This window comes from Apteryx rowi, unplaced genomic scaffold (genome assembly GCF_003343035.1).
Source record: "Apteryx rowi isolate R43461 unplaced genomic scaffold, aptRow1 scaffold_39, whole genome shotgun sequence".
Classification (NCBI taxonomy): Eukaryota; Metazoa; Chordata; class Aves; order Apterygiformes; family Apterygidae; genus Apteryx; species Apteryx rowi.
This window is the reverse complement of record NW_020450418.1, coordinates 1,335,133-1,354,531: the sequence shown is the minus strand read 5'-3', so window position 1 is coordinate 1,354,531 and position 19,399 is coordinate 1,335,133. Positions and strand designations below refer to the sequence as shown.

The following is a 19,399-nucleotide window of genomic DNA, read 5'->3' as shown; positions in this document are numbered from 1 at the left end:
CTAATCGCAGGCACGAGGTCTCCGGCACGCCTGGGCGCGAGCTCCAGGAGCTTGCAGCAGAGCAGCTCGACCAGTTTTGACCCAGAGGCCATTGAGGCAACCATTGCTCGGGTGTTTTGCTGGCCCAAAATCAGTTTGCTAAATCAGCATTTCTGATATAATGTGCAGCAAGCATTGAATGGAAGAGGAAAAAGCCCTGGAGTGCTGACGGGATGCTACTGGACAGAAAATGGCGTGCAGGCCCCTACCGAGCCCCGTGCTGCGGGCGAGCCGATGGCGCTCTGTCCGTCCGGCAGGCCCACCGGCCTCGCAGAGGAAGGCCCGCTGGTGAAGCAGCCAGCTCCTGCACCCCTCTGGTGTGGGCTGCCTTCGAGCGTGGCTCCAATGCGAATGGAAGCGCAACTGGTAGGGAAAGGAGCATTTCACCCCCGAGCAAAAACCAAAGCCCCAGGCTCGCTTTTGTCCTGCTGCCCGCAGCAACCGAGGATGCTATGTACAGAATTATAAATACTCCAGTAAAGGTGCTGGTGCCAGAAATAAGTGGAATTTTTTTCCTCAGGAAGTTGACCCAGGGGAACCTTGGGTAAATTCTTTCTCTTATATATCAAGGCTACCAAACAGAAAGATGGCCAAACCAGTGGGAAGCCAGCAGACAAAAAACCCCCACTAATGTTCACTTCAGACTTTGCTTTCCTGATTGCATGAATTCACTGGTGCACCACTGATCCCGGACAAATTACTGCACCCACACAGTGCAGTTAGGTGAGGAGTTGGTCCGCGTTGCAAGCGCTCCATTCCCTGGCCCTGGCTGCCGCACAGCCGGACGAAGCGCTGCTATTGTGCGTTTCTAAGGACTGGGTTCACTCTTTTGCTCTGAGCTTATGTTTTTTCTAGCTACTGGCAGACTATTGCTTGGAAAATCTGTTAATTTGTTCTCATTCAGTAGGGACTATTGCAGGGCCATGAAGCCGTTCCAAAGCAACCACAACGCAGGGCACTGTTTTGGAGTACTCCTATGGGCTGCCTCCCTTAGCGGTGGCTCTCAACATCAGTTTTTAATCGATGGCAAAGTACAGAACCTAGAGCTTTTGCTCACAGGTCATATTTTGCTCATCAGTCACATCATCATACTAGCTGTTCACGTTTGCCCATGTGTAGTGAAAATTAATTGATGGTGAATATTTTCAGCTCTGCAGTGACATGATAGGTTGAGAAAACTTAAACTGCTTTTGATATTATTAGTTGCACACCACTGATTTAAAGATATTCATTTAGCCTTTGTGGTTGTTGACATTAATTCCTGCACCCAGGTAGCTCATGTAGGAAATGTTTAAATGATGAATAGGCTTCTGCCCTGTGCTTTCAGTCCAGTGGACACCTACATGTTGTACATGTACGTTGGTACGACACATACATGTGCGTACTTTAGGGCAAGACTCACAGAGGTTCTTCTCTCAGTCAGTAAATGGAGAGATTCCTATAAATAGGGTCTTCAAGAGATTTCTTACTCTAGGTGCTCAGAATTCTTGATTGATGTAGTTAATGTGCAGTGACAAAAGAAGACAATCTGCAAAGTCTGGCTAGATAGGTTCATGAYAGTTTGTTACAACAGGAATTGTTTCTCTCTCCTCTATCGTCATCTTTTCCTTTCTAGAGCTTTTATCTGCACTGTTGTTTCGTGGGCTTAAACCGAGATGTGTATTACACTGTAGTTACAGCTGATTTTATCATATTGCCCCAAACCTGTGGAAATTCCTTTACAGATGCTTAGAATTCAGTTTGACCATTGTAGTGCATTTGTTGATCTAGACATAAACTAAAGCATTTTAAGCCTTTTGTGGATGCTGTTGTCCTGGTTTACAAAAGGCTCTGCATCAGTCTAATGAAATAGTTTGAAGGTGAATTGAATCTAACTGTGCAAGTTCAGCATGTGCATAGAGCTGAAGGAACCGTCCCTGTTTGTAGCGGCCTGGCGCAGAGCTGTCTGTGGGCTGCACTGCCGGAGCTCTGCCGTGACTTGTCCTTGGGCATCCTCCCGGCTGAGGTAGCTCCTGCGCTTGGCGGTTAGGACTTCAGGGGCATCCGCTCACCCAGGAAACAGGCCACAGTAGAGGGGAGACTCTTCTTTAAGAACAATAGCCAGGGAAAGCTATAATTTGAAACAAATCATCAGAATTGATAAGCATGAGCTTTGCTCATTATGTCTTATCTGTGTATTAGTCAGCGCCCATTTCTCTGGGGTTCCAGTTCAAATTGAAACGTGGTACAGCCACAAGACAATTAATATAAATCTACAGAGAAGTAAGGGAACAGGCAGGACATTTGAAATAAGGGACAATCACATAAAATTACTTGTTGTTTCTCTTCCAAAGATCATTTAATTTAGGTCAAGAGAAATTCATGATGACATTTCACTGACTCACCAGAGGAGCACATTGAAATGCATTGTGGTGGATGTTTGGATCGGCCCTTTCTAATGACATTTCAAGTGTATTAGTGGAGTTGTTGTGTTGCTGCTCTTCAGTAGAAGTTTGCTTTAGAAGCCTAGAAAAGTTCTGTGCTAAAATTACAAAATGTGGCTTATTTGTGGAAAAGACATTTGAGCAGATAGATAACGTTTTCTTTGTTATTTTAGGTGCAGAGGGATTTCCTGAAAATAGAGGAAACTAATCCAGAGTGGACCCATTTCTTGCTTCCACTATGTTCACCTGTGAGTAACACTATTGCAGATGTGAATATATCCAGTTGAAACATCTAATTCACTCATAATTCAGAATCAAACTAACTGATTTTTTTACTTTTAGTAAGGCAAATGCTACCTAATTGTGATTCCATTCCAGTGGCATGAAATTTTAAGGGAAAATACAGAAATGACAAGGCTGCCATATTCTAGGAAAACCTATTCATCATCTTCTGATCTTCCAGAATAAGAACCATCCGTTCATTGTGACTGAATTCTGCCTTTTTCTGATATACCTGTGGCAGAAACATCACTGTAGTGCCTTAGTTAACTAGTGTTCTGGAAAAACGTCTTTGTGGGTAAAAGGCCAAGAAGCATTTTGGAATTCCAGTTGGTTTGTGATTAACTCTGTGCTTAGAAATGCTCGGCAAATGATTTTTGAGATATTCCTCTTTATTGTCACAACAGCAATTTCATATACGTGTGGACTGGAATGTGTAACAGGTAGTGAACAGAACTGCCATCTGCTCTCCAGCAAGATACTTCGCTGTGTGTTAGGGTCTGTAATTCCTGTAGGAGTGAGATACCACCACCATTGGGAAATGGCTAATACTTGTCTTTTCCTTCTTGTTTTAAAATTTCTTCAACAAAAGTTCTTCACTGACACTGGCAAACACTGATGATCTCAAGAAACTGAAGGCAACCCAATATGAATGTGAAAATGCGGAATAAAAGAACCAACTTCATAATGCTGTGCTAAGTAGTTCCAGAAGACGGTCGTGTAACATATTGGATCCTGCTGTAGGGACAGGTAGGCAAGTGTGTGAGGTGTTTTGGCGAGCTTTAGATGCAGCAGCAGTCAGAATTTGGTAGTTTTGCACTTGCCTATCTTCCTGCCCCGGACCCCTGGGACTCGGGGGGCGGGGGGGGGGGGAGTGTAGGTGCCTGTGGGACATGCATACTTGTGCAGTTAAATGGCAGCTGTGTTTTCAGGATCTCAGCAGTGTGTAAGTGCTTATCTTGAATGACTCCTGCGGCATTAAATAATAATTTTTCTGATTTAGCTGTGAGATCCCAGTCAGTCTTTCTGTCTCACTTGGTGACAGCTTAAACATACTGCTTTTTTAATCTGTTCTCTTTCATAAAAAAAATAATGCTGATGATGTAAGTTGTTCTGGTTTTACATCTCATGGAATCCTTACAAGTGCAAAAACATAAGTGCTAACCAAACAAAAAATATCCCTCTTAGGAGTGTAGTAGTAGGAACACAGAACATATGTATTTGGCAAAAGAAAGTCATACATCTCTTGCCTCAATCAGCATAAACAAAACTCTCTTGTAATGTATTCTGTTATAATTGTCTTTCTCCTAAACTGATATTGGTAAATGAAAATAATGATTGATATCAATGTTAAAGAAGCAGATATACTAAAGGGAAAATTTCAGACTGGACATGCAAATATAAGAGTATTTCAGTCTCTTATTCGCAAGAGGGAGTATTTTAAAGTCATTTCTGGTTTTAATTTCATTACAGAACCTCTAAGTTTCTCCACGTTATGTTAAATGCCATATATGGAGCATGTGCATATATCCTTCTGCACGATATCCTGCAGTAACTTCTGTACTGTATGTTCATCTATTATTGATTCAGCTGTGGCTAGTTTCCCCTTGGGGAAGGTGCTGCACTGTTATGCATGGCCTCAGCTCTTCACTCCCTGCATTTCCAGTGGGTTCCGGCTCGCGGCAGAGCTGTGTCCCTGCTCTCTATCGCGGCACAGATGCTATGGCCACAACCTTCCTTAATGCACCCCAGGTCCAGGCACCTGCCCTCTGGAAGCAGGTCCTCAGGGCTCTTGCCTTTTCCCCTTCAGCGTGGAGCTTGCTAAACCATCCAGGAATCCTGTGGGAACTGAACAGCCTTTGCTGAGGAAGTTTCCACATGCTGACCCCCTTACCTTGAGCACGTTATGCATCGGGACAGCACAACTTCCTAACTGGCCTGCCCTCCTTACGCTCATGTGCCCTTCGGTGAACTTCAGCATCTGTGGAAGGTCATGGATAGGCTTTACGCACTGACTGAGGAATTGGCTACTGAGCACAGCATTTGTAGAAGTAGGTGGTGGCCTTTCTCTTGCTTATACTGGGATTTTTTGTGCTTGAAACCACAGTTTCATAATGTAGTGACAAAACTGCCTTAAGATATTTTCACAAGCCCTTTACCAAGCTCTTTGCTATCAAACAGGATAGTTCAGTGGCTTGTACTGTAAACTGGATCAGTAAGCCGATCCAGTTTAAAAATAATTCTTTTAAATTAAAAAACAAACAGCACAACCCACAAAAACCTGTGAAATCATCAAACTGTAGCACAGCTGTAGGAATAAATGAGGACATCCTCATTTTAGAGGATATGGGAAAGAGGTGGGAACACCTTAAGCAAGGGGGGGGCTGCAGGTCTGATCACCAGAATAGCCTCTGACACACTGCTTTGCTTAAATGTTTTGCGTGTAGCGATGGGGAGCTCAGGAAGTACAGATCAGATGCAGGCATTTGCAAAAGCCTGATCCTGCTTCCTTTTCTTATCCAGACCCTACAATGAAACAAGCTAGGGCTTAAAATGAATCAGGATCTGGTCTCACATTCAAAGTCTATATTGATGCAGTAAAATAAAGGCAGCCTTCTTCAGCAGAACAGCAACACGCCTACAGACAGATGTCGCTAGCTGGAAGACTGTGTGCAGGTAAAATCCAATGAAAGTAAACCTGTTAAGATTTGAAGTGTTAGGTTAGCAGGTGGTGCTTTTGCAAAATGCATTTAACCATTTTTTTTTTGGAAGGCTTGCTACTAATTATTTTTCATCTTTTAATTCTTTACGTAGTAGGATCAATCATTCTTCATTCCCTGCCCACTGCAAATGCTGTAGAGATGTTTTTCATCACTTTTTGTATTTCTCCCTGTTTTAAAGTCATAAATATCCCACTGGAATTATTACTACAAGCTGAAATGTGTATTTTAATCTGGTGTCATGTTGGCTAGATCTAAAAGTGAATTGAGGGATCTCATTTTTAGGTGCTTGGAGGTGTGTGTCACACCATCCTGGGACAGCAGTGCTGTGGGATGGGGAGGGACTGGAGCTCACAGCTCCATTCCCCCCTTAGCCAGCCAGCTCCGCTGCATCATCACACCTCTGCCTTTGCTTATTGACCTGATAAGTAAAATAACATACGAGAGCTATGATTGTGCCCAAACACTGCCCAAGAAGAAGAGCACTTACGGTGTCTGTCTGTGCCCTGCCTTCACATCCAACAATGCTAAAAGCACTATGTTCTAAATTACTTTACATCCCAGATTATACAGATGTGGCACAAGAAGTATCAGTTGTAACGCACCAGAACAAATCATGGAGTTAAATTAAGGAAGAATTAAAATCTTAAATACAGGAAAAGCTACCATTAGTTAAATTCAACAATAAAACTAAATTACTTTTCTCCTGATCTTTTGAGAAGAAAAATTTGGGGCTTTCCTCCTCATGGGAGAACTTCCCTTTGGCATTGAGGAGACCAGGATACTTAACAGAGGAGAAGGGATTACTTGTTTCCAGTCAGCTGCTCAGGAAGGTAATGCAAAGCCCGAAGAACGCTGCTTTTGCCTAAACAGAAGCGTTCTTTAAACAGCTTATATTGTGTTCGTTTCAGTGAAACGACTTGAGCAGCTGCTATGCTAATTCTCCAAAAAAGGATCCACTACCCATAGGTACCAACCAAGTCAGCTCAGCGCCGGGTCCATAACTGACACTGGGGGTTGCACTTTCACTGAGGTCTGCTTCAGGTTGCAGTTGTTGTGAAGTTATGTTGCAGGAAGGCGTAATCAAGGAAACAGAGACCAGTTACTCTGCTGAACTTTTATTCTGACTGATGCAACACGCATTTATTTGTTACACAAACAAGCTAGTTTTTCAGGCGAACAATGATCTCAAAATAGTTTTTCCATACACTACTGTTTCCATAAAATCTTTGACAGCAGTACAACATATTAAAACCAGTCTTAGAAATACTACTGTAGTGAAATTTAAATACATCACATAGAAGATATCTTTAAAGATATGTAACAAAAATACACCTTCCCACTCAAACAAATAAATGGGAAATACAAACTTTCATTTATGCTAAAGATCTTTGAATTCATTTTTGAAAGTGCATTCTTCCAGCCATGTCATGTTATGTCAGTCACGGCTGGCAAATAGTGCTTAAACTCCTTTTCTGTAAACAAGTTAAAAGCAGACATTCTTTCCCATTTTCTGGTATTTAAAGTATCTTCTTCATATTACTGCATCCAAAGACAGACAGAATTGCCTTTTTCTCCTTATTTAAGAATGTATCCTATTTTACTACGAAAAGTCATGAAGGAACTCAATTATTTTAAGCAAACTAAAGCGAAATCATCCCCAATGCTTAGGAGTAACAACCCTGTGTCTGTTCAATCTAGAACAGAACAATGATCCACGTAAGCAGCTGACGTAAGGCAACGACACGTTTTAGCTGTTCTTTCATTACCACAAATTTCATTGTTTGCGTACAGGAAAAACTAGAATTTTCCTATTGCCACTCTATAAAGAGCTGATAAAAAGGAGCACTGATTCACTCTTTCTCCCAGACCTTCTCCTCCCTAGCTAGCCCAGTTAGGAGCCCAGAGTAAGCTGTATCCTATTTAAGTGCTGCTATTCAGAAACTTCTTGACAAAGAATGATTCACTATAATTATTAAGGTCATCCTGACATACTTTACAAGCAACCAGCTTGTTTATTTGTTTTAAAAAGCTARTGTACATAAATTGAACAATACTAATCCTTTGGACAGAACAGATTTTTTACATTCCAAAATAATTTAAAAAAAATACAAATCATGCAAGGCACTTTATCAAAGAGAATGAGTAAATTTTTTATTTTAAAATACACATTTCACTGTGTTTCCCAAAGTGCGCATCAGTAAATGAGCTAAAGGCTAGCGGTACTGTCCACACGCAGGCAGGGGCAGCTCCGCGGGGGCTGCCGGGGGCGCAGCTCCCGCCGTCTCAAGGCACGGCCAGCCAGGTTCCTCCTCGCTGCTGGGGCGTGAATGCCGCCGGCTGCACGTGGCACTTGGGGGTTTTGCTGTAGAAACCAGCCAGAGCAATTGTTGCATCAGCAATTTAAGATCAGAATGACACGTTGTGTTCAGATGGAGGAGAGTCAGAGCTCACGCTGAGGCGGAGAGCAGAAATGCTTCAGCAGCTGATGACACTGGCCCAGGTACGTGGAGCGACTGAGTCACAGCAGCCGGGCGCCCCGCCGGGACACCGGCGGCGTAGCCTACCTGTCCGCTGACAACAGCAGGCTTCAGTCCCTGCTTCCTCACTCAGATGACTCGTAACTGAAAAAGCAATTTGTTTTATATTCCCATTAAATTGCAGCGGATGATGAGTATTTATAAAATAAAGGCGGTAGCTTACAAAATGTCAAAGTGCCTCACTGTGGTTTTAGGCTGGCTCTTAAATTAAAAGAAAGACATTAGCTTTTAGGTCACACTAAACCCCCAGATATATTTAGACCCATACAGAGAGTGGATTCTGCTGCCAAATTATTTTTCTTTGACTGTTATGAAGATAAGCAATTAGAAAACTCAGGAGCAGAATAGGAAGAGTGAGTAGCCATCTCCTTTAGTAGTTACTTTTATAAAAAAAGGAAGAGAGGTAAAAATATAGGTTCTAGGCAAGAAATTCCTAGCAGTTGCAGGATTATATTTACCTTTAAGGTCCCTGAATTTGATATTATATGGCATATAATATATGGTATAAAACTACACAACATATTGTATTTGCATCTAATTTGGACCCAAAAGGCCATGAAATGGGAGATATTTGAGGCTATAAAAGTGTAAAGGAAATGGGAAGGAAAATGTAGTTCTTATATAAAAACAAACTTCAGATATGATACACGTGGATTAGAACTCATTTTTTAATCAAACCTGAAAGTTACCTGGGAGAAAGGTAATGACTCCTGACTAATGCACATACTGCTACCCAGCTCTTCCAGTCTGTTCTATTTTTAAAATTCCCAAGGCCGCCATATCTCTCAAATTCATATTTTGGGGGGAGGGAAGAAAGAGATCTGTTGCTCTCAGGAAGTATTTTGGCCACTTTGCAGGGTATTTTAGCAATGAAGAAGCTTTGAGTGGCACCCCCATTTCTTAAGAATCATTCATTGTTCATTTTATTCCTGGGCATATGCATTGCCAAATAAAACTACCCATATAAAAGCAGTATTTTTGGCTTTGCAAGCCTTTGCCAGTAATTTACAGGAGGAGGAACATTTACTGTCTCTTACAACCTCTTTATCACTCTCTCCATCTGCTCAAAGTAGTTTTACAGTGTGCTTTGCTAACAGCAATTCTTGTTATGCCTGAGTATTTCACAGGCTGCTATTTAAAACAAAAAATCATAGATTTCTCACTTGTACTCTTCGTCCTAATGCTACACCTACTCAGCAGATGAGCTTACTTTAGTACTCACACAAAATGAATATTTATCAGGGCAAGTCCATGTGTCATAAGACTCATAGTACTTTCACACCACCATCATTGCTTTGACACCTTTTCAATTTTAAGCCACTGAAATCCAGAGGAAGTCTCCTAATTTTGTCTTCCTTTAATTCTTGTATTTTTGAACCTTTCTCCCCCCCACACCTCTTAGCATTAAGATTATATACAGGAGTAGGTCTCTTTAGTAATTTAACTGTTGAATCTATGTTCCAAGTGTCTCCTGATATGAAAATCACTTTTTCTCCCTTAATGCAAGAAAAATCCTTCCAAATATATTTTAGGCACACAAAAAGTAATGTTCTGCAGCTCAGTTATGAATTGCAATAACAACAGAATTTAGCAACAAAACCAATTCCTTTTTCTATACTTGAGAATTTCTGGCACATAGGATATATAATTATTTGGCACTCTAAGTCCATTCAGTAATACCATTTTCAGCTATTATGCAGACACTAACATGCTACAGATACCCCAATTCACAGTAAGATTTAAAACTACTTGTTGGCAAAAGTAGTTTCCATGCAAATTGATCAATATTCCTTCATGCTGTTGTCCGTCTGATTTCCTCTGTTAATGTGATTGATCTGTCTTTCCATTCATTGTTAGAGCACTTGGAGACAGCACTGGCTGCTTGACAGAACTTCTGGAGGAGAATCTTTCGCAGTAGCAGATAAACCCATGGATCCAGTATCTGATTGAGTGAGGCCAAGCGCACAGGTGTCAAGAAGAAATTGCATTCTTTCTGCAGTTCTGAGTTTTGGGCTGTACTGGAGAATTCTCTGCAGTGTTCAAAAGACGCGTGGCTGAAGATCATTTTCAACATCGTTATCTAAGGAAAGTTAGGAGGAAAAATGATATATTTTAAGAGACCATATCTGTATCACTATATGCAAATATCCCAGAAGACAAAATTCTGTTGCAGGTTTTTTTCCTCCCTCATTCAAGTCAAAGCAATATCACAGCATGTAAGTAAAGAACACAATGACTGAGACTGAGAGAGTGGCTCTGTCTCTGTGTGTAAAATGAGAGTGATAAAAATGCTACCTTCCAGCYATCAGTCAGATTGATTTATGGATGTCATGGCAAAATGAGAAAGAACATGCTGCTTCCCTGATTGAGACAGAACAGAAAGTTGTGTACTAAATCCTAGTGAATCAAGATGGACTTGCTAGAATGGGAAATTACTGACCTTGCAAAACTGACTTGAAGGTACTCATTTTACCATTATCATATTATCATAATTGTAATGAACAGCTGGATAACTCATAATGAGTAGAGCTGTTCAAAATTATGTTATGAACAGTAAATGTCAGAAAAATAATTTCAAATATAAAAATATCTTMATTTATTTTTTAAAAGCTAAGCTGTTTTATTCAATGACTTTCTAAATTTTAAGCTTTGATTTTAAGCTGGACCATTCCATTTATGAACTGAGCCAAATTAAAAAAAAAGGTTAATAAAAGTGTTCTGGACTAGGATTGAGAACACATTTTAAGTCAACATAAAAATGTATTTCTGTCTTTTTGCTTTTTCAAAAGCTGCAGGCTGCATTTTGTGTTAACCTAACCTATATTTCCTCCTATTTTTTCCCCTCAATTCAGCTCCCTCAGTGACTAGAGTAATACATTTAGGATTTCGTTTCCCACAACATCCAAGCTGGCTTGACTGAGAGGTGGTAGTTACACTGTAAAATCATAACCATATAAAAATGTTTCCCACAAGTAGCACTGTCTGTGATTGATATCATCCATACTTCATGACACAGCTCAGTGAGCTCTGGCCTGGGAGCCAAGGGCCACGTGCAGGTGGACTGGGGGGACTCGCTGCAAGCAGGGGCAGCAGCATCTTCATATGCAGCCCTAGTTAGGCAGCACCGAGCAACAGGGGTTATGCCATGGGTAAGTATTACATGGCTGGCACACCTCAGAGCATAATAAGTGGTCAGCTTTTCTTTATAGGTGGCTAGGCCAAACATGCTGCAATAGAGTCAGAAATTTATGCAATTTATTCAGAAAAGCCAGAGAACAGGCAGCACTGAGTAATACTTTCACCCCCAAATCGAAGATAATTTTATCACTTGCATTTCAAAGTGCCAACTGCTGTATTCCAGCACCAGCAGACGGAGATGCCAGTGATTTTATTTTATTTTTTTAAATATCATCAAGATGTCAGAGAATATTTGTGCTGTTGGTATGCTTTATGAAGAGGGGAAGGCAACAGGCAGGATCTGTTTTTCTTACGGTTTGCTACAAGGCTTACAATCTTTACAGGACTTATCAACTGAGGATTGCACTATAATGATACAATCAACTAAAATAACAGTACTTCATGCGTCATCACTTTCCAACTTAAGATATAAACTCGCATTATGAGTATCAATGAAATGAGCTTCACATAATTGGGACACCTTTATTCTCATGTTACAGCCTGGAAAAGACACCGCCAAGGGCTGAACTGATTTGCTACAGATTGCACTGAAAACCTGCGATGGAAGGAGAACTCAGCTCAGGATGTAGTGCTCCAGCCACAAGATCACTGTCTATTAGCAGGCCGCTGTTTATTCAGGTAAAAATAGTGAGCAGCCTTTTTTTGTCTTTTAAAGCTAGTGAGATAGTTCTGGGTGTCATGAGGCTTTCATACACTAACAGAAAACTATGGGAAATATGAATCACATTTTGAAAGATATCAAAGATATATTTACTTTTCCATGGTTTAGTTGGTGACTGCTGTCTAAAGTTTCCCCTGAGCTTTCTGTATTAACTGCAGCTGTTTTTAAATATAATACCATTTTAAGGGCATTTAGTTGCTTCTCTACAGATAAGACTACTCTAGATTTTGTATTGCAAAGTGTTTTCCCAGGAGCTTATAAACATTTTCTGAGCAGACATTTGGCATGGAACTTGCTGCCAAGGGATGTGTCTGTCAGCTGGGTACTGAGGAAATACCTGTGCTCTTAGACCTGGCTGTGACGCACAGTGAAGCTCTTGGATGCTTTAAAGCAGGGCGGGAAAGGAAAAAGAGCTGATGTGAGGACAGGGCCTCCTTTCCTACGTATGTGAGCTACCTCAGAGCTGGCCTTGTTGCTGGCTACCTAGCCCAAACCATCAACTAAACCACAGTAATGTGAACTGACTTAGACATGTGGGAAGCCAGGAGTAGAGCCTAAGTGCTATTTTCTCTGTACAGCTAGGCCAGGGCTATTGAATGCTGAGTTTTCCTGCATGGGTCCTTCTTCTGCTTGCAAATCTTTTCTGAACATAACTTGAATATCTTGACTGGTTGAAGTTACTGTCTCGAAATCCTGCAGAATTGGGATGCAGTACGTCCACAAGCTTTGGTGTGTCCACAGTGTATACATATCAAGGACATGGTGTAGCCCATGCACAATGGCTCTGACGTACAATTTGATTTACTGTGTTTGCAAACGTCAGTGGTACCATATACTAAGTAGACTGGCAGCCAGTCCTGAAAATGCAGGCAACAGCCTGAGGGACTGCATTCATAATTCATTATTCAAAGCCCTTCCGCCTTTCAGAAGAATCAGCACAATCTGCATCAGGCCGACTGATCCTGGGCCAGGTCTTCTCCCAGAATGGCAGCTTCAGAGGGCAGTATCGTCCCCCAGTGCCATTTTTGGATTGTTGCTGTGGCTGGAAACAGGGACAGTCAAAGGAACAGTCATGAGGAAGAGTAACCAGGGAGCAGAGGCTATAGGGGAGGATTTTTATGTTCAGAGGATCTTCTGGGTACCAGATCAATAACCATATGTTGACCCTGAGAAAGACTTGCAGGGCAGTAAAGTAGACTTTTGTTTGTTTGTTTCTTTAAATAGGAGCAATTGAGGATTCCATCTGCTATATTTAATTTAAAATAAAGATCAGAAGAATTAACCATTGGTAGAGTTTTAAAAAAAATACTGGCTAGATACAGATCCAGACTGCATTGTTGTGCACCAGACCTACACAACCGCATGATTCAAACTACTTCCTCCTCCTCCGCCCTTTCCAGATATTTAATTAAGATAATGTCATAGTCGCAGCTTCGCCTATATGTGTCCGTAACATCTGCATTCTGTGCCCATCCAGATTCTACCATCACCCCATCCCGACTGGGATGTAAGGCATTGCCATACTATCAATAGTAGCACTATTATGTAAATATGCCTGTGCCCATGTTACAGCAAACGGAAACCAAACAATATTTGTCCTTCCGCATATCTGGATTACTTTCTTCCAGATCGGCTCCCCTAGCCCTTCTTTTTGTGACCTCTGCAATAGCTCTGGTTTGGCAGCCCTTGCTGTCTTGTTCTTTTGTGAGTGGATCCATGGAACTGCAAAAAATATTACACCAGTAAAATACATTTCTCAAGCAGCCAACTGCTGCTTATTTTTGTCTTTATTACCTAATATTCCTCTACTGGAATATCTGTCAGACCATCAATTGCTCTACTGAAAATTTTATTTCAGTTTGATATTCTTATAGGTTGTTTATCATAGCCTGTATTGGTCTTCTAAATTAATTAAAAGAAAAACTATAAATGCCCAGAATCACAACATCATGTGGAATAAAGTCAACGGAATTACACTATTTATGCTAATAAGAAGTTTGATCATCAGATCCATCTGTTTACACTGCTGCTCATCTCCCATTTGTCCTAATCTGGTGCTTAAAAAATTCCCTCGTGTAGAGCAGAGAGCTGTAGAAGGAACGGAGGATTCTCCTGCTGAAGTACAAATAGTGACAGTGACTGTTGTTGGTGAGTGAACTGTGCAGATGCCATGATGGAGAGGATATGATTTTTCCTTGTAAAAAACTAACAATATCCTATCTACCACCGTATTTGAAAATAAAAATCACAACTTTGTCTCACTAAAATTTTAGGCCTCACTCCCACCAGCTCTGCTGGCACTGAGGCCGAATGAAAGCCTTCAGTTCGAGTAAGCCAAGGGTTACTGCAGACTCAGAGAACTCCAGCTTCCCAGAACGGACAAGGAATTTCTTTTTAAGTAGAACTACTGCCTGCAGCGGGCGAAGCCGAGACAAGTCCAGCCAACTGACCACTCAGGGGCGTTTGGCAGCCGCATTAGCCAAACTTGTAGGGACACCCCCTCAATGTGGCTCGATTGACAAGGAACTGGAAAGGATCTCATTTCTGTGGCACCTGACTACCTGTATTAGCAACCTTCTCTTTGCAGTAGGGCTCTTCACTGCCTCCTGGGGTGCATGGACCACAGATGTAACAGAAATAATATTTCCCGCTAACAGGAGCTTCTTAGAGTCGGTTCTGCATCGCCTCCATGCTGCTCTCTGCCCCGCAGCAGCGCACATCTGGCACAACTGCGCGCAGTCCCCTCTCATCTTCCCGTCCCACAGGACACTCACCTGCAGGGCGGCCTCAAGCAAACCACTTCTCTGCCTCTGTGAAATGAGTAACAGTGAAATCATTTGCAGTTGTGGGAGAATTACTGGAGAAGGATGAGGATTTTCGTAAGAAGAACGCGGTTCCAGGAGATGATAATGCAGGGGTGCAGGACAAGTCCCAGTCACGTCTAACAGGCTTCCAAGGAGAACAAATATGCAGTCTGATTTTCACCACTTGGTTGTGATCTTATGTGGCAAAACACAGTCCAGCAAAAGCCAGGCTTTCCTTGTCAGCATGGCCAAAATGAAATGATCCATACACTAGGGCAATTTTGGCAATCTGAAACGGGCTGGCTAGTCCAGCCTCAGACAGAAGTGAAGCATTAGTGGGAGAAGAGTTACTGATTCATAGAAAAGAAGTGATCTGTTTTCCTTGCAGTTCAGTGGTAGCAGTATCTTTTTCCTTTAAATAAATGTGCTTCCCATAACTATATTTTGTACATCTAAAGATATTATAAAATACTGTATTTTTAATAAAAATACCTGTATAGAAGAATGTATTTGATTTCCATCTGACAGGAGGGTTAAAGAGGTCTTTTAATAGGAAAAGTAGCATAATACATGAGCATTTCTGCTTTAAATACCCTTGAGACTATCCTGTGAGTGAATGGATTTTGTAGTCCGGAGCTACTGAAAGAATTATTATGAGAAATACAGTCTGTCTGCACCTGTGTTTCTGCACAAACAAGGAATAGCTTTCTCTCTTTTACCTCAGACGGATTCAATCTGCCGTTGGCTTATTTCAGTGACTATGTTCAATAGTTACATACCAAAATAAATAAAAGATTAATGCAAACTGGAAACCACATATGATAAAGAAATGCAACTTAGTTAAGTGGAACATTTTTCCAGGTTCGCTGTGCTGAATGCAAGCAAGATCTTGACTGCACCAAAAAAAGGAGAGCTGATACCTGCATTACAAATACTGTTCCTCTCTTCTACCAAATACAGCACAAATCAAGAAAAAGAGGGAYACTTCTTTGAAGCATTTAGAGCACAGCCTAGTTTGCTATTATCAGAAGTTCACTTTTCTGTTAACTCACATTTGATTTTGTCACTTCCCTCAATAGATGAAGCCTAAAAAACACTATTTGGGTAAAGAGGCACTGTTTACCTAACAGGAATAGTTGTCAGAATCCATCAGTTCTCAGTTACAAAATTCAGATTTCTTTCTGTTTTTCAAGTCAAAAATCTCCTCTGAAAATCCCTGGATTCTTGTTTAAACTGGATATCTTTAACTGCTAAATGGGAGGTTATACTTAGGCTTTCTCTATGCGAGATACTCGTCCTGCTTTCAAATTTCACTCAGAGCGGGGTATCCTCGTTGTACTGGCATTAGTCCATGCTCACTCTTCCAGAGGGGGCATCACAGTCTGGCTTCTTACTCCTAGTACATTCTTTGTAGCTGTATAGAAAATATTAAAATGTATGTATACAAAATCTGCTATAATTGTGACTCCTGATTTTGAGCATACGAAGCCTGGAGGGAGCACTGCTCATGAGACAGGGAGGTTTTACCCAGCCGGGTCTCTGCAGGGCACGTCGCTGGCTCTGCAGCGTCGCTGTCGCACAGCGAAGCAGATTGTTCACAGACGCACTCTGAACTCCCGTATGTGACCAGCTGGGCAGCAGTCACACCCGAACGCAACAGGCTGCCGGCGAGTACTGGTCCGCTGCCTCCGCGACTGACGGGGAGACCTCAGGCTCCTGCACCGAGGTCAGGGCTGGCCTCCCACGCGCCTTTCCGCCCTGACTGTCAGGGATCTCTGCTGGCTCTTGCCAGCAACCTGAATATTTTCTGATGGTACCAATGTTTCTCAAAGCAGCCCCTGCTTTAACTCATCCCCGCTCCGCAGCGGCCTCCCCTCCGCTGCCCACAGACCCGCTCAGTGAAGCGGGGGCAGGCTATATTCACTGGGCTTGTGACTTTTGAAACTGCAGAAACATCACTGGAAGGAAAAAGCACTGAGAGGACTCGCTGCACCATCACTGATTTTTCTGAGTATTCAAGTTTTGAAAGAAGAGGGAAGAGCACCTGATGTTGGGCATTTTTGCTCAATGCTACGGGGCTGCTTAAACCCAACCTGCGCAACAGCCCCAGCTGCCTGCCACCTCTGCTGCAAAGGACACGGCAGCACCTGCTTCTGAACAGAACACAAAAACAGTGACCGAGGGGCAAATACACGTCCTTGACTGAATCCTAGCAATTGTTATCTAATTTTTCCATCTGTTTAATTATGGGCAAGCATGGAGCAGTAACTTTTGTGAAAGTAAAAAAATTTTACTGTTTCCCTTTGGGACTGAAGTGTGCACATCAGCAGGACTCTGAATAGCTTCTAAGAAGACGTGGCCCAATAGTGGAAAAGGTTAGCCAAGACGCCTAGGACTGAGGGCAGAGTTAATGCAGTGGGGCGCTGAAGGAGTGGTACGACAGTGCCCTGGTTTAAGTTATCASAAATAACTTCCCCTGGGGTTTTAGGAGTAGAATATTGTTCTTTGCTCTCAAGTTCTCTGAATTTGCAGCGTGGTTTCAAGGTTACTTTTGTTACAAGCTATTAACCATCTCTATAAAGTTAATTTAGGGCCTCTGATATATTTTTTGACTTATGTTTTCTGTTTTGGAGATTTGATGAGATTTACAAGGATAACATTACTAAACTAATTTGTTTTATATTTTTACCTCATTCACACGAACATTAGCTCTGTCAGCCATTCCTCTTACTATAGCTCCATTAATAAGAACTCGAGCTCTCTGTACATAGGAAGGAAGAAAAGTCCTTCTCAGACCATGAAGTAGCTGTCACGTAGCTTCATAATTATTATAGCTATCTACACCTCTTTCTTGCTTAAGGACCCCAAGGAAAAAGAATCCAAAAATCACACTGTCCTCTGCCAGCAGAATAAGCTGCCCTTTTTACCTGGTGTACAGGACACAGGATTCCTAGATGTGCCCTCATCCCATACGGCAAAGAGAGACCTGGATTCATACTTCTCTGCTCCTAAATCATGAGAAGGGATTTATCCCAGTTTGTCGGGGGGGGGGGGAAGAGGGACATAAAAACGAGGAAGAACAAAGCAGAGGAAAGATCTGCAAAGGTTCTTTAAAAGAGAACACTGCCCTAAATAAGATATAGTGAACAATCTTATGAAAACCAGAAGCTACTTGCAAAGGCACAAGTCACTTTTTTTTTTTTTCTCATAAAGCATTAAAGTAGGGGTTTGCCACAAAGTGGGAGTAAATAAAAAGTATTAGATGACTCTTTCCCATTAGCACGGGGCTTCATCTCAATAATGTTTGGATAAACTTCTTCACAGGCTCCCCCAGATGAGGAGCAAGGAGGTACTGGTTTCCCGTGTTTCACCATCTCCAGACCCTATTTGTGCTAGCAAGTACGTAAAAACTCCCTGTCRAGCCTCAGAGGGCAGCAGGAGCACAGACATGTCCTGCTGCCGGAGCCCATTGCCAGCACCGCTCTTTCCACCTTCCCCGTAAACCTCTCCATCGTTTGCCCACTGCTTGTGGCTCCTTGCCACAGGCACTGCCAACTTCACTGTCTTTCTCCAAGACCCACAGTCTCCTCACATTCTGCCTTTTCCCTCTTTACAAGACCCTTATTTTCCTGATCATCCCTCCTCCTTTTGCTCCCATTCCTCAGTCTTATTTTTCCCAGTATGCTGAACTTCCGCAATCCTCATGAAGCTCTCCCAGTGTCTCCCCTACCAGTCTTCCCAGCCCGTCCTCCCCAAGGTTTTCTCCCTCGATTCACCTTCTCCCTGCTTTTTCTCCTACAAGGTCCTTCACGGTCATGCCATCCTTCCTGCTTTCCCCTCGAGTCCCCCCGTCTCCCGCTCCATCCCACACGCAGCCCCGTCTGTCAGCCGGGCCCTCTCGGGTCGCTCTGCTTCCCCTCTGCGGCGGGAGGCCCCAGGGCAGCCGTTCCCACAGCAGACAGACAGGCACCTACCAGCAGCGGCGACCAGCACACGGAGAGGACGCACATGATGCCCAGGAGCTGGATCAGCGTCTCCGTGGCGATCCGCCCCCACTGCTTGCTGGAGTGAGAGGCCGTGGCCTTGGTCCGGCAGCGAGACACCAGCGCCTCGATGGTCGCCAGGTTGCAGGCCACCGTGACGAAGAGGGAGGAGAGCCCCAGGAAAGCAAAGGTGGAGGCGAAGAAGACGCTGCCGGTGAAGGTGTCGTCCCCGGTGCTGATGAAGCACCAGGTGCCGGGCCACTGCAGCGTGTAGTGCCCCAGGCCGGCCACGGGCAGGAGGGCGAAGGCGGCCACGGCCAGCCAGATGCCCAGCAGCACCAGCCGCGTCACCCGGGTCTTCATGTGGCTGGCGTACCAGTGGGGCGCGCGGATGGCCAGCACCCTCTCCACGGCCATGGCACTCGCGATGAAGAGCGGGCAGAGCCCGAAGACAGTCATGCTGAAGCCGAAGAAGGTGCAGAGGTGGCCCGAGGGGTCCAGGGCGGCCCAGGCCTGGTTGGACAGGTAGACGGAGATGACGATGGGGCTGGTGAGCAGCTGCCCCGCCAGGTCGGTGAGGGCCAGGGAGCCGATGCAGAGCAGGAAGGAGCGCTTGCGCCGGTTCTCCTTGGCGCGGTAGCTGCGCGACACCAGCCCCATGGCCAGCGCGTTGCCCACCACGCCGGCGATCATCATGGTCAGCGGGAAGGCCACGGACACGGTGTCGCAGCCCGCCGCCGCCGCCGCCGCCC

General features: G+C 43.4%; 1 protein-coding gene across 1 annotated transcript; it reads right to left on the bottom strand.

Moving 5' to 3' along the window:
- Positions 1-6,574: 6,574 nt before the first annotated feature.
- PTGER3 (prostaglandin E receptor 3) lies at positions 6,575-19,397 on the bottom strand (the record flags this gene model as incomplete). Its single annotated transcript, XM_026074483.1, has 2 exons — positions 6,575-10,081; positions 18,639-19,397. Coding segments are annotated over 2 exons (1,047 nt in total), but the record flags the coding sequence as incomplete, so codon positions are not given.
- Positions 19,398-19,399: the final 2 nt, after the last annotated feature.